General features: G+C 37.5%; 1 protein-coding gene and 1 pseudogene across 1 annotated transcript; one reads left to right on the top strand and one right to left on the bottom strand.

Moving 5' to 3' along the window:
• Positions 1 to 3,542: 3,542 nt before the first annotated feature.
• LOC143545413 (shikimate O-hydroxycinnamoyltransferase pseudogene) lies at positions 3,543 to 4,873 on the top strand (annotated as a pseudogene).
• Positions 4,874 to 9,299: 4,426 nt separating this feature from the next.
• On the bottom strand, positions 9,300 to 12,174 carry LOC143545403 (uncharacterized). Its single transcript, XM_077037313.1, has 5 exons — positions 12,058 to 12,174; positions 11,812 to 11,985; positions 11,593 to 11,699; positions 11,188 to 11,513; positions 9,300 to 9,823 (listed from the first exon to the last, which is right to left on the bottom strand). The coding sequence occupies exons 1-5, from the start codon at positions 12,172 to 12,174 to the stop codon at positions 9,300 to 9,302; spliced, it is 1,248 nt and encodes a 415-aa protein (XP_076893428.1).
• Between the last annotated feature and the right edge of the window lie 269 nt (positions 12,175 to 12,443).

The raw sequence follows: 12,443 nt of genomic DNA, 5'->3' as shown, positions 1-12,443 counted from the left end.
ATGTAGCATATGTCGAGTGTAATTGGCTGTTTGTTTGAGGCTTAGATTTATAAATATGTAATTTCACATTCTCACTTTAACTTTTTAATAAAATAAATTACATATACTTTCAAATATACTTTCAAGTAAAGTGCATCAAGTTAATGGTTGAATTAAGGATCGAGTCTCTAGATGGATCACTGTGGCACCAAACATAAATTGTCTGAAAATGCCCACTTGTTACAAAGCGAACCTAAGCGGTTACATATTGTATAACTATACTATACTGTCTTTTTTTTTCTTTTATAAAGGAGTGAAGGTTGCACATTATCTATATCTATACTATATATAAAGCATGAGTTAGGAAACTCTTAAATTTTAAAAGGTATAGAACCCATTGCTTTATATATAACATATAATGCATCAAAAATTTAGAAATTAGGGGTAGTAAGGTCTTTACACACAAATATGTTACGTAACTTTCATTCTTTCAAAATATATTTAAAACTTTAGTCCCTCAACTTCACTACCTTTTTGTAAAGTTTAATAATAGTTACACATATGACCCATAATTCAAAACTAACTACCTCACGACTTTTTTAACGGTCATAATTTTTCACACGTTAATACTCTTCAAAAAAATACATCATAAAAACGAGCATTTTATTCTCTTTAATTTGATTATGATACTGCTATAGTTGTTTTAGTTTTAAAAAGTTAGCATTTTACGCGCTTACCATTTAGAACCGGATAATAGGTCGAGTCAGGCGAGCTTGGGTCATTTGTAAAAGTACATTAGGGTCGGAATGAGTTGATACAAAAAAATGGTTAATTTGGTTCGGGTTCGAGTAGAAAGGGGCTATGTCAGAACGTTGTCGAATCAGAATGGGTTTGGGGCAAAAACAGGCTGGTTTAAAAAAATGATTTATTCCAAATTACTGGATATTTCAGGTTTTCCTTGTTATTTTCGTTACAAGTTACGCAGATACCGTTGTTTACATGTACTGGGGCAATGAAGTCCAGCACCACGTAACGCACATAACCCAATCTTGGTAAACGATCAACCCAACACCCTACACCGTTAATCGCCATGAGTTACACGCGTGGTGCTGGTTAAGCATGTTTTAATGTCGATAACGTGCATTCCCGTCTGGTTACGCGTGTTCAATCTTCGATTACACGCAACTGGCTTTGCACGAGTTACGCGCCCAATTTCAGGCTACGTGCGCACTGTCATCATGTGACGTATGTACCGACATGGACTATTTGTTCAATGTAAAGTTGTGCGTGCTCCCCACTGCATTGCGCGAGCACCCAACTAGTAAAGTTATAAAAGCACATCTTCACGTGTGGCAAAATTGTAAAACATGTGACAAAATTCTGCGACAAATCAATTTATCAAGGTTTAAAGACGAGTATTACAACGATGGTGGTGGTGTGACCGTTGACGAATATAAATACGAGCTTAAGAGTTCACGAAAAGAGATTGAAAAGGTGTTGGGGTTTAACACACACACGATAGGAATAAACAAACTCAAGGATTTAATGTGGTTCGGTTTTGAATGACTTACATCCACGATGACAACTAGGTATCCTTCAGGGTCGGCCTAGAGGTGTGGCCGTGTAGTCGACGGCCATAGGCCCGACATCCCGCTAGGCCCGATTTTTTTTAATATATGTATTTTTATGAAAAAAAAAATATTATGTATAATCAATGTTTCAACATAATTTCATAACTAGTGGCAAAGATGTATGACCTTTAACCAAGAGGTTGTGTGTTCTAGTCTCAACTAAGACATTTTTATGTTTATTTTTATTTTTTTACACAACTCAAATCACAACTAACTAAGCCCACGTAAAATTAAATTGTTTAAACCCAAAAAAATGTTCTTTTTACTTAAGGCCCGAAAAAAATTTCGTCTTTGGCCCGAAAAAAATTCGTCTTTTCGGAGCCGGCCCTGGTATCCTTTATTAAGTATTAAAGATTACAATTACATGAGGAGGTGATATAAATCATTAAATTGAGACCAAACTAGGTTTTGTAAATCAGTGTACAAAAATCTCAAACAAACTGGACTTAGGGCCGACCATCCTGCACACATCTCCTCTATTTTACTTCAACTAATAATCGGGCCCAAACAAAACCCTACTAACCCAACAAAAAAATAAAATCACTGATAGAAAATATGACATAATAATTATTATTTTATTAAAATAAACACGATCCTTAAAGTGCGATAAATTTCGAAACTAAAAAGATTAATCTAGTCAGATGTATATGAGGTGAGACATCATCAGGGTCTCCATGTTAGGATTGATGGACGGACTAATGCATGAGTTCTCACAACCTAATATCTCTTAGATTCTATACTCGAAAACTCGGAATGATCTGATGGACAAATGACCCGTCACTGATTTAAATTGTAAATCAAACTAATCCAAATCAAAATTTCGACCGAAGTTGGCTTTTTCCTACTAGTATACCACTTATGGTGGGACCCACAACACATTTTTTTAATTTGGTAAGACGTGCTTCTCTTGGGCCTCCACTCACCATCCCACCGGTTTCCAATTCGTAAATTACTAAATTATTACCTTTTCAAAGTCTTTCAAATATAAAATTTAACAATCTTATTTAGTCTCCCTCTTATAATCTCTTTTTGTTGGATCACAAATTTAAGTAGTTAAATGATTAGTGATTTGACGAATTCTTTTTTATGTGTATGTCACGTTGAATACATCACCAACTCTAAATAAAAAATTTAAGAATCATATATATATAAACTTTATTAGTTTATGTTTGACCATATATAAATTAAAAGAGAAATTAATGGTTACACAAACACATCCACCTCATATGTTAAAGAGTTGTTAATATTTGTCTTTTATGTTTTGATCAAACTTCATGCGTTATCCTTTAATTAACTTATAAGGTTTAATAGCGTATGATAAAATGGGTGAGAAAATAATGATATTTGTCCTCACTTGTTTGACGCATGCTTGAACTTAACAAAAAATATAATAAAAAAAATTAACGGTGTTAGGAAAAAATGACAATCTATGCTTAATATTTTTTTTAAATACATTATTTGTAAAGGACAACGTTTGAGTTTGATCAACATATAAATGACGAAAAAAACATTTCACTCCGATTTAATGAAATATATGCTCGTGTATATAAGATTATCATAGTTCTTAGCTTAAAAGTAGTTAGTATAAAATATTATGTGTATATGTATAGATATTTTGTTTAATGAAAATAACAATGCATTTTTTTTTAAATTATGTTTAATGTACTATGATTAAAAAAGAAAATCAACCAAACAAGTTTAAAAATTTAATTAATTTAAATCATTGGACATCAACATGTGTATTTATTTATTTATTTATTTTATTTAGTAACCAACTATCTTTACTTTTGCTTGTCAACTTTGAACTTTGACTTGGCCTTGTTTGCGGTAGGTGAGCTCCAAAATTATAAATACCCAACCAAACCTTAACCCAAATCAGGCCAAAACAATATATCATTATATATATTCTCTTGGTCATTTCATCAAACATTTAATCCAATGAAGATCATAGTTAAAGAATCCACAATGGTTAAACCATCCGAGGAAACACCAAACATTAAACTATGGAACTCCAATGTTGATCTTGTGGTCCCCAACTTCCATACACCAAGTGTGTATTTTTACCGGCCCAATGGCTCTACCAACTTCTTTGATCCAAAGGTGATGAAAGAAGCTTTGGGCCGGGCCTTGGTCCCGTTTTACCCGATGGGCGGACGGTTATCTAGAGACGAAGATGGTCGGATTGAGATCGATTGTCAAGGACAAGGCGTGTTGTTTGTGGAAGCCGAGTCTAATGGTGTGGTTGATGAGTTTGGTGACTTTGCGCCGACTTTAGAGCTTCGGAGACTCATCCCGACCGTTGATTACTCGCTCGGGATTGAGTCGTACCCGTTGCTTGTATTGCAAGTAACTTATTTTAAATGCGGGGGTGTTTCTTTAGGAGTCGGGATGCAACATCATGCCGCAGATGGTGCGTCCGGGTTGCATTTTATTAATGTGTGGTCCGATATGGCTCGAGGCCTTGACCTTACTCTCCCACCGTTCATAGACCGGACCCTCCTCCAAGCGCGGGACCCACCACAGCCCGTTTTCGAGCATGTTGAGTACCACCCCGCTCCACCGATGAAATCCATACCCCAAGGCCAAGATGAAACCGTGGTCTCGATTTTTAAGTTGACCCGAGACCAAGTCAACATGCTCAAAGCAAAGTCAAAAGAAGACGGTAACACGATCAATTATAGCTCGTATGAAATGCTCTCGGGCCATGTTTGGAGGTCTGTGTGTAAAGCCCGTGGCCTGGAAGATGACCAGGACACCAAGCTTTACATAGCTACTGATGGGAGGGCCCGCCTACAGCCTGCCCTGCCACCAGGCTATTTTGGGAACGTTATCTTTACCACAACTCCAATAGCGGTAGCAGGTGCGCTTCAATCGAAGCCCACTTGGTACGCTGCAAGTGTAATCCGTGACGCACTAGTGAAGATGAACAACGATTATTTAAAGTCGGCGCTTGATTATTTGGAACTACAGCCCAATCTTAAAGCTTTGGTCCGCGGGGCCCACACGTTTAAATGCCCGAATCTTGGAATAACGAGTTGGGCTAGGCTGCCGATTCATGATGCTGACTTCAGATGGGGTCGGCCCATATTCATGGGGCCTGGTGGGATCGCGTATGAGGGTTTAAGTTTCGTTTTACCAAGCCCAATTAATGATGGAAGCTTGTCTATTGCCATTTCACTACAAGCTCAACATATGAAGCTTTTTAGCAAGTACTTGTATGACATCTAACAATTTTGTCATATTTATTCATCTAATGGAAGTTGTTATGATATAATACCAAAAAGGAATTATTATTATTATTTTTTAAATCTGATTATAAATAGCTTATTGTTAATTAGAGTGTTTTCTTCAACACGATACAATATATATCACATGTTACAACTTATAAAGTAAAAAACGACTTTTCAAATTACAAGACCATATATTACATGTTACAAAAGAAAAAAAAAACAACTTTCCAAGTTACAAGACCATACGCCAATTCGACGTTTTATTAAAACCCAAACAAGAGGGGCATAAAGAAACCAACACCGATACTAACACCAGTACTGATATAAAAGGCTTGTGAAAGGTGTGATGATGGCGCGTTGTTCTTGGAGGCACGTGGATCATGGTTCATATTGGCACCACCATATGGACCCTTCCCAGCCTTGATTTCATGTTTAACTTGATCCGCGTTGCCATTGTCTATCTCCACCCCCTCAACACCTACAAGAAAGAAAGACACTGATCAATACACAGTCACATGCACGCAAATATGTATGTATTTAACAAGTCGAATGAAGGCTAACCTTGAAGTTGTTGTTGGGTTAGAGTTAGACCCTTGGAGAGTATTAGATGATGATGAAGTGATATTGCTAGTAGTTGAATACATAAGATGAGTATAATCGCCCTCATTTTCATTTTGCCTATAGTTAAGGAATATAAAATTATAAATATAACTTAGTGGTTTTGTGAGGGGTCAAGTTATCTTGTAGAGTTGTATATGTATACCCGAGTAACCCGACAAAGGGAACCTAGTGTAACTTCGTGATGAAGCTTAATTTAGCATCAACTTTTATTAATTAAGGTTTTTGTCAAATGTAGGGTACCGTATCAAACCTTCTTTATCTCCTAAGGATACAAGGATATGTTCGGTTTCTCCTTTATGTATATAGTTATTAGATTCTTTGTTTTTAATTATACACCTCACAAAATGTAAGTAAGGTATCATGCATTGTTAGTTAATTATTCCATATGTTTTGTAAGTATAATCTATATCTAGCACACCTAAAGATGCTATAGACAAAATGTTTGGAAAGCACAACATACATCTTGTAATTATATGGCAAAACGGACGGGCCAGGTAAACTAGCGAGACAATACTGGATTTGGATAAAACATGAAAAGGTTCACTTCGGTTGAAGTCAGGGACCAAAATGATTCCGCACTGATAATTACTTTATAAAAAAGTTTAATTATATTAAGTATTTGGTAGGCTAATTTAGCTTAATGATCTGTGTGGCGGTGCGAATCAATAAGTTGGAGTGGTAGGCTAAATTAGCCTACAAGTGGAAACGCGTCACTCTTGAAATGACCAGACTGGAGAATCTGTTGTACTTTTTACGGGTTTTAGCGCAAGCGAAGACTTAGTCTACTTACGTGGTGTTTGGGTCAGCTTTTAAAACTTCCTTATTTGATTGTTTGCTTGTTAAAAAGCAAAATATGTTTGGGAAAGCAACTCAAAAGCTTCAAATTTGAGTTTTTCAAAAGTTGCTTTTGCTTTTGAATAAGAAAATAAGCAAAAAATCAATTTTAAAAGCTCACCCAAATACCCCTTAGTCAACTTGGATGATGTGACACTTTATGCTTGGTTAAAAATGAGGATGACTATGAAAGTGGTATGTTAAATCTGAGTGCCTATTTCAAAAAATTCTGAAGCATAAGCATAAAAGTGTTATGTTAAATTCAAGTGCCTATTTTCATTTTTTTTATCAAACTTGACTATTTTGATAATTTTCCCATCTATACAATTTTTTCTTTTCATAACAAGTAGCAAGTAATTGTTTTGAATGGCTGAAAATTTTGACTAGATGAATACGTTGACCACACTATGGTAAATGGTAGACAAAGGCGAGAAACATGACGATTTCGAATCAAGAAGTTGACAACCACAACACTAGACGGAAAGCAGTGATGAAGGGTCTAAATGTGAAAGAATTAATACCGGCTAAGTGTTGTTGCAATAAGGGTGGTTCGATTTGATTTCGAAGGAACAGTATGGAGGAGACATTAAGGGATGTTTGGGATTGTTTTTTTAGCCAGTTTATAACTTATAACGTATTGAAAAAGTAAAAAGGTTTTTGGATTTGCTTGATAGTGAGTGGATAAATTAACTAACTCTTATAATGAATTAGGGTATATTAGTAATGAATCAGGGGTATACTAGTAATTGCACATGTTGTTGAATGGAAAAACTAACGGACGTTAGATGGATGGACTAATCTGGATCGTTTTTTAAACCTCAAAGATTAAAACAGTTCAATTTTTTTCTAAAGAATAAATGAATAATAGTGACTCGGGTTTTAAACCCCCATAGACAAAAACATTAGTTGGAAGGAAGATCAAATTCAATTCAAATTATTTTCTTCAAACCGCCAAAATAAAGTCACCACCATTTTTTTTCTAATATATCTATATTGCTGACATGGCACATTTCTATTGGATGGCTAGATTCTCTTTTGGATAAACTTACCATTGGCATCCAAAAAGAAAAAGTTGTAACATTATGTTCCTTAAAAGTTAAAATAAGTAAATAACATAGAAATACCAACCTTAACCTTAACAATTCATTTCTATATATAGGTTACATATTCTCATACAATATCTTTTGGCTTTGTATTTTTTTACCAAGTCTTGGCGATTCCGAAGAAAGTGATGCTAGCACGAAAAGATCAAGGACTACTAAAAGAGACTATCGTGTCAATTCCAAACCTGAACCACCACATCAGCAATTCAACGTTCAATAGGTAGAAATGTGACTAAAAGAACATAAAACGATGAGGATTCGAATGCAGTTATCAAAGAACTTAAGGCGATGTGGGATATGATAACTAGTGAACTTGATCACATGAAAGAAAGAATCGAGTTGTATAGACAAAAAGAAGAAGAAAAAGAAGAAAGAGAATTAATGAACATGCATCTTATGATTTTGAACACGCTATTACAAAAGAAGTCGTTGTCGCCCGAAGAAGAAAACTTGAAAAGCAAGTTGATATCAAAGTGTTATGAAAATGATATCTAGTTGAATGTGCGTTTTATGTAGTTTTGTAGTCTTTGGAGTGGGAGAGTTGGTGTAGGTGTAATTTTGTGAACTTTTTGTTGTATTAGTTCGGGCTTGGTTTTTTCTTTTGATTTCTCTTTGTTTGTAAGTTTTTTAGGCTCCTAGATACTAGCTAGGAGGTTCCCCTTTTAGTTTTATTGGAAATCGACTAGCCTTACTTCTTTCGGGGCTCCATCCCTCTTGACTATATAGGTAGGGGCTTAGCTGCTCCTAGTCAGATAAAAGTTCTATACTGGGGCTCTCGGCAACCCTGAACTACTAAAAACCTGGCCCTTTGATGTGCTTGCCCAGCCTCTTCCACTAGAAAGAGCTTTTCTCTTAAGGCTTCTTGCCAGTAGTGAGAAAAACCTTGCTTATCTATCTTTAGAAAGAGGATAGAATCAAAGACAGTATCGATGCGATTTCCAGCTTTACTTTAGCGGGAAAATATCTTTGGGAGCTGTAGTAGCAGTTAACGGTAAGCGATAGGGGAGGTGAGGCTAGAGGAAAGGAGCAAACCCTCCTAAGATGTCCCTCCCGGTACCTGCTTGAGTTAGCCTAAGCGGCTCGTAAGACCAAGGAGTTAGCCACCTTCCGGGTGAGAGGATAGACCCAGAGAAAGAAAGGGATAGAGCTTTCGGCATTAAAAAAAGTGTTTTGTAAGATATTTCATTTATGTACATAGCTGTAGTTTTCATTTTATTGTTTACTAAATCTTAACATTATTTTTATTTTCATGTGTTAACTTTGATTGGATGCTTAGACCAATTTTAAAGCATTGGACCAAAATACCGGCGTTACTTGCAACGCGAGCAGGGACGGATCTGCTATTCAACTTTTTGCTATTCAACTTTTTGGCAAAATACATTTTAGTGCAATTTACGCTCTTTATTCGTTAAATGCATCAACTGCTCTTGAACAAAATCTTTTTAGTCTGTGCGAACATTTCATGCGTATAACATTTTACCCAAATTGAACCACATTGGACCAAAATACCGGCTTTACTTGTAACGCGAGAACGGGTTAATCTACCAGTTAACTTTCTTGGCAAAGTACATTTAAATGCAGTTTTATTTTCTTATTCGTTTAATGCATCAACTTCTCTTGGAACAAACTTCTTTAGTCCGCACTACCTACTAACTTTTATTTTAGATACGCCACATTGAATTTACATAAAACAAATCAACAAACCCAAAACAATATTGCAAGTTTAAATGCATCAAGTTAAAAAGTCAACAACATCAACATATGTACATGATCATAAGGTCAAAACAAAGATCTAAACCTTAAAAACCACCCTACACATACTTAAGTACACTTATCAAACCATATGAGAGTAAATGTGAAGTTACAAAACTACCCTTACCTCAAGTCACCATATAATCATCTTAAAAGTTGTAAAAGAACTGCGGTAAAGACGCTATCCTCGGAAGATTAAGCAACAACTCACCAACCGAGTCCTTTCTAGACATTCCGGCTCCCTTTTCGCCCTCGACCACCGGTCCCCCTTCACCTGGGCCTGACGGGCCCGAGTCAGGCCCAATCCCAGGCCCGTTACTGTTGGTTTTGGGCTCGAGGTCTTGAAAGGTTGTTGGGTCCTTTTGCAACAGGCAGCAAAGAGAGTTGACTTTTGAAAGTACGGATTTTTCGTCTGTTGACCCGTATTGACTATCGTTAAACAAGCATTGGGAAATGTCTTCCAGAATCTCGAGGCTTTCTTGTTCTTCGCGGGAAAGAGGTTGGTTGGTTGTGGTTCTTTTTTCGGTGATTCGGTTTTCGATGTGGTTAACTAAATCACTCATTGACATCGATGGCTGAATCCCGGGGACTTTGATTTGATCCCATCGGCTAAGATCTTTTAGCCCCTCGGTTCTGGCTCTTAGGATTTCTTCGATCGCTGACATGTCCATCACTAGATAACATAAGAATAACATGATATTGTAAGATTTTATTATAAATAAAAATTTGTTAATTATGTCAAGCGGAATGCCCTGCTTGCGGTGCGCGCATATAATGTATATATGTGTGAGCCCTCGGGTGGGCAAAAGTAAAATTGCACTAATTTTGACGTTATTTTACTAATCTCGTGAAAATAACGTTAAAAGTGGCGGAAGGTTAATCAGGCATCATGTGGTGGCGTTGATAGCCGAAAGACAAGGGCACATGCACCGATCAGCCGGTGTCCCGATGATGGAGTGCTATGTGCCTTATGTCCAAGGCTTGATGCAAAACTACTATTGAGCCGGGGGTCTCACCGGAAGCAGCCTCTCTATCCCTATGGGATAGAGGTAAGGCTGTCTACATCTTACCCTCCTCAGACCCTACCATAGCATTGCTATTGGTGGGATATACTGAGTACGATGATGATGATGATATGTCAAGCGGAATAAGCTGGCCATTTCAACCGACATACAACTCGTTTATTAAATAAGGTAGATGCGTACACCCGCTCATGACTTGGACTTGTTTAGACTCGAACTTAACCCGTGAAACGTTATGACTTGGACCCTTTAACCTCGAACTTAACCCGCGAAATGCTTGACTTGGACCCGTTTAGACTCGAACTAAAACCGTGAAATGTTTGATGTTTGACTTCGACTCGTTTAGACTCACTTAACCCGTGCAATGTTTACAAGTTGGGCCCGTTTAGATTTGAACTTAACCCGTGAAACGTTTATGACTTGGACCCGTTTAACCTTGAACTTAACCCGCGAAACGTTTATGACTTGGACCCGTTTAGACTCGAACTTAAACCGTGAGACATTTTGACTTCGACCCATTTAGACTCAAACTTAACCCGTGCAATGTTTACAAAATGGACCCTTTTAGATTTGAACTTAACCCGTGAAACGCTTATGACTTGGGCCCATTTAACCTCGAACTAAACCCACGAAACGTTTATGACTTGGACCCGTTTAGACTTGAACTTAAACCGTGAGCCGTTTGACTTCGACCCATTTAGACTCAAAACTTAACCCGTGCAATGTTTACAAGTTGGGCCCGTTTAGATTTGAACTTAACCTGTGAAACGTTCATGACTTGGACCCGTTAGACTCAAACTTCACCTGTGAAATGTTTTGAGTTGGACCCATTAAGACTCAGACTTCACCCGGGAAACGTTAATGACTTGGGCCTGTTTAGATTTAAACCTAACCCGTGATATTATTTCACTGTGTTTGTGTTATAACAAGAACTACCAGCCCTGTAACTACTAGCCAAACCTGCTATCACCCGTTACCCGAATCACAATTTTGAGACCACTACGTTAAAGATTACCTGAGCTAGGTGAAGGTGCTTCACGAGAGAACTCAGCTGGTCTACCCGAAGTATCATGCAGCTCACTCCTAGACGAAGACTGCCCTCCTGACGCTGAAGCTGTTCTATGTATATCGAAGATGGTAGGCCCGGGTTGCGCTTCTCTGCTTAACTCATACTCATTAGATACACCCGGCTCGTCAAACACTGACTTCCTCGGTTCGAAACACGGTGACTCCAATTCTATCTCGGGCTGCTGACTCAGAAAATTAAGACGCGGGTCACATTGTATCAACTTCTCAAAATGTTTTCCTAATAACCCTTGTGGACACTGCAGATAATGTCGCCTGCCAAAACATATCACGTTAAAGCGGTCGGGTCAAGAAAGTCGGGTTAACGGGTCAAAATATCTACAAAAGACTGTACCTGTGAAGGCTTGCTTCTCCACCTGTAAAATCTGCAGTTGCTTGCCATAATGTGTGTTTTCTGGGCTGCGGATTTGTCTCTCGGAAGAACAGTGGCTGCCTCATTAGCTGTTCACATAAAAACTGTACACGTTTACCTTATTAATATATATATATATATATATAGGTTTGTAATTATTAGTAATTATTAAACAATGTAAGATTAAAGATTAATATGTACCACTACGTCAAGAGTGCCAGGACCGTCATCTGGATAAGTCGCCTTTATCGCCATAATATCAGACCATTGAATCTCGATCTTGTTCTTGAGACCACCGTCAAGAACCTCCCAAACAAGCTTATGCTTTGCGAAGTAACATTTCGCCACTAAATCACCTTCATATCTTGATTTATACTACAATAACATAAACATATGTTGGTCAATCTCAAGATTCAATAAGACGACGACATGTGGAATTACAATTACCTCCCAGGAACCGATCTTCAGTAGTGACGCGGGAAAGTTTGAAGCTTTTAGCTTATCGGTAGCAGCAGTGGTGCTTTTGTTGCCATCCGAATATGCACTTCCTTCTGTAAGCCTCATTTGAATTAATTCCAACAAAGATGGACTCTTTCTGAGGCGTAGCCCTAACGGGTTGAACTGTGCTGGTGACACAGGAAAACCACCAATCCCCAATTCTTGATGCTGTTGATCAAGATAAACAGACTATATTAATTTACAATAATTTGATGGTAAAAAATAGATTAACGGATCGACAAATTATCAATTTGCTAAAATCTTAAACATCCTCGAATCTAGGTGTGCAAACAAGCCAAGCCGCTCACGAGCTAATTGAGCTCGGATCGATAAAA

Source organism: Bidens hawaiensis, unplaced genomic scaffold (assembly GCF_021521415.1).
Source record: "Bidens hawaiensis isolate Kalapana, Puna unplaced genomic scaffold, B.hawaiensis_p1.1 tig00013943_1, whole genome shotgun sequence".
Taxonomy (NCBI): domain Eukaryota; kingdom Viridiplantae; phylum Streptophyta; class Magnoliopsida; order Asterales; family Asteraceae; genus Bidens; species Bidens hawaiensis.
The sequence above is the reverse complement of the archived record's forward strand: the minus strand, read 5'-3'. Positions and strand labels throughout refer to the sequence as shown.

Coding starts and splice junctions, on each gene's coding strand:
- LOC143545403 (XM_077037313.1), bottom strand. CDS start 12,174: ATGAGGCTTACAGAAGGAAGTGCATATTCGGATGGCAACAAAAGCACC. Junction 11,514..11,592: donor GGAGAAGCAAGCCTTCACAG/GTACAGTCTTTT, acceptor ATGTTTTGGCAG/GCGACATTATCTGCAGTGTC. Junction 9,824..11,187: donor AGCACCTTCACCTAGCTCAG/GTAATCTTTAAC, acceptor TATGTTATCTAG/TGATGGACATGTCAGCGATC.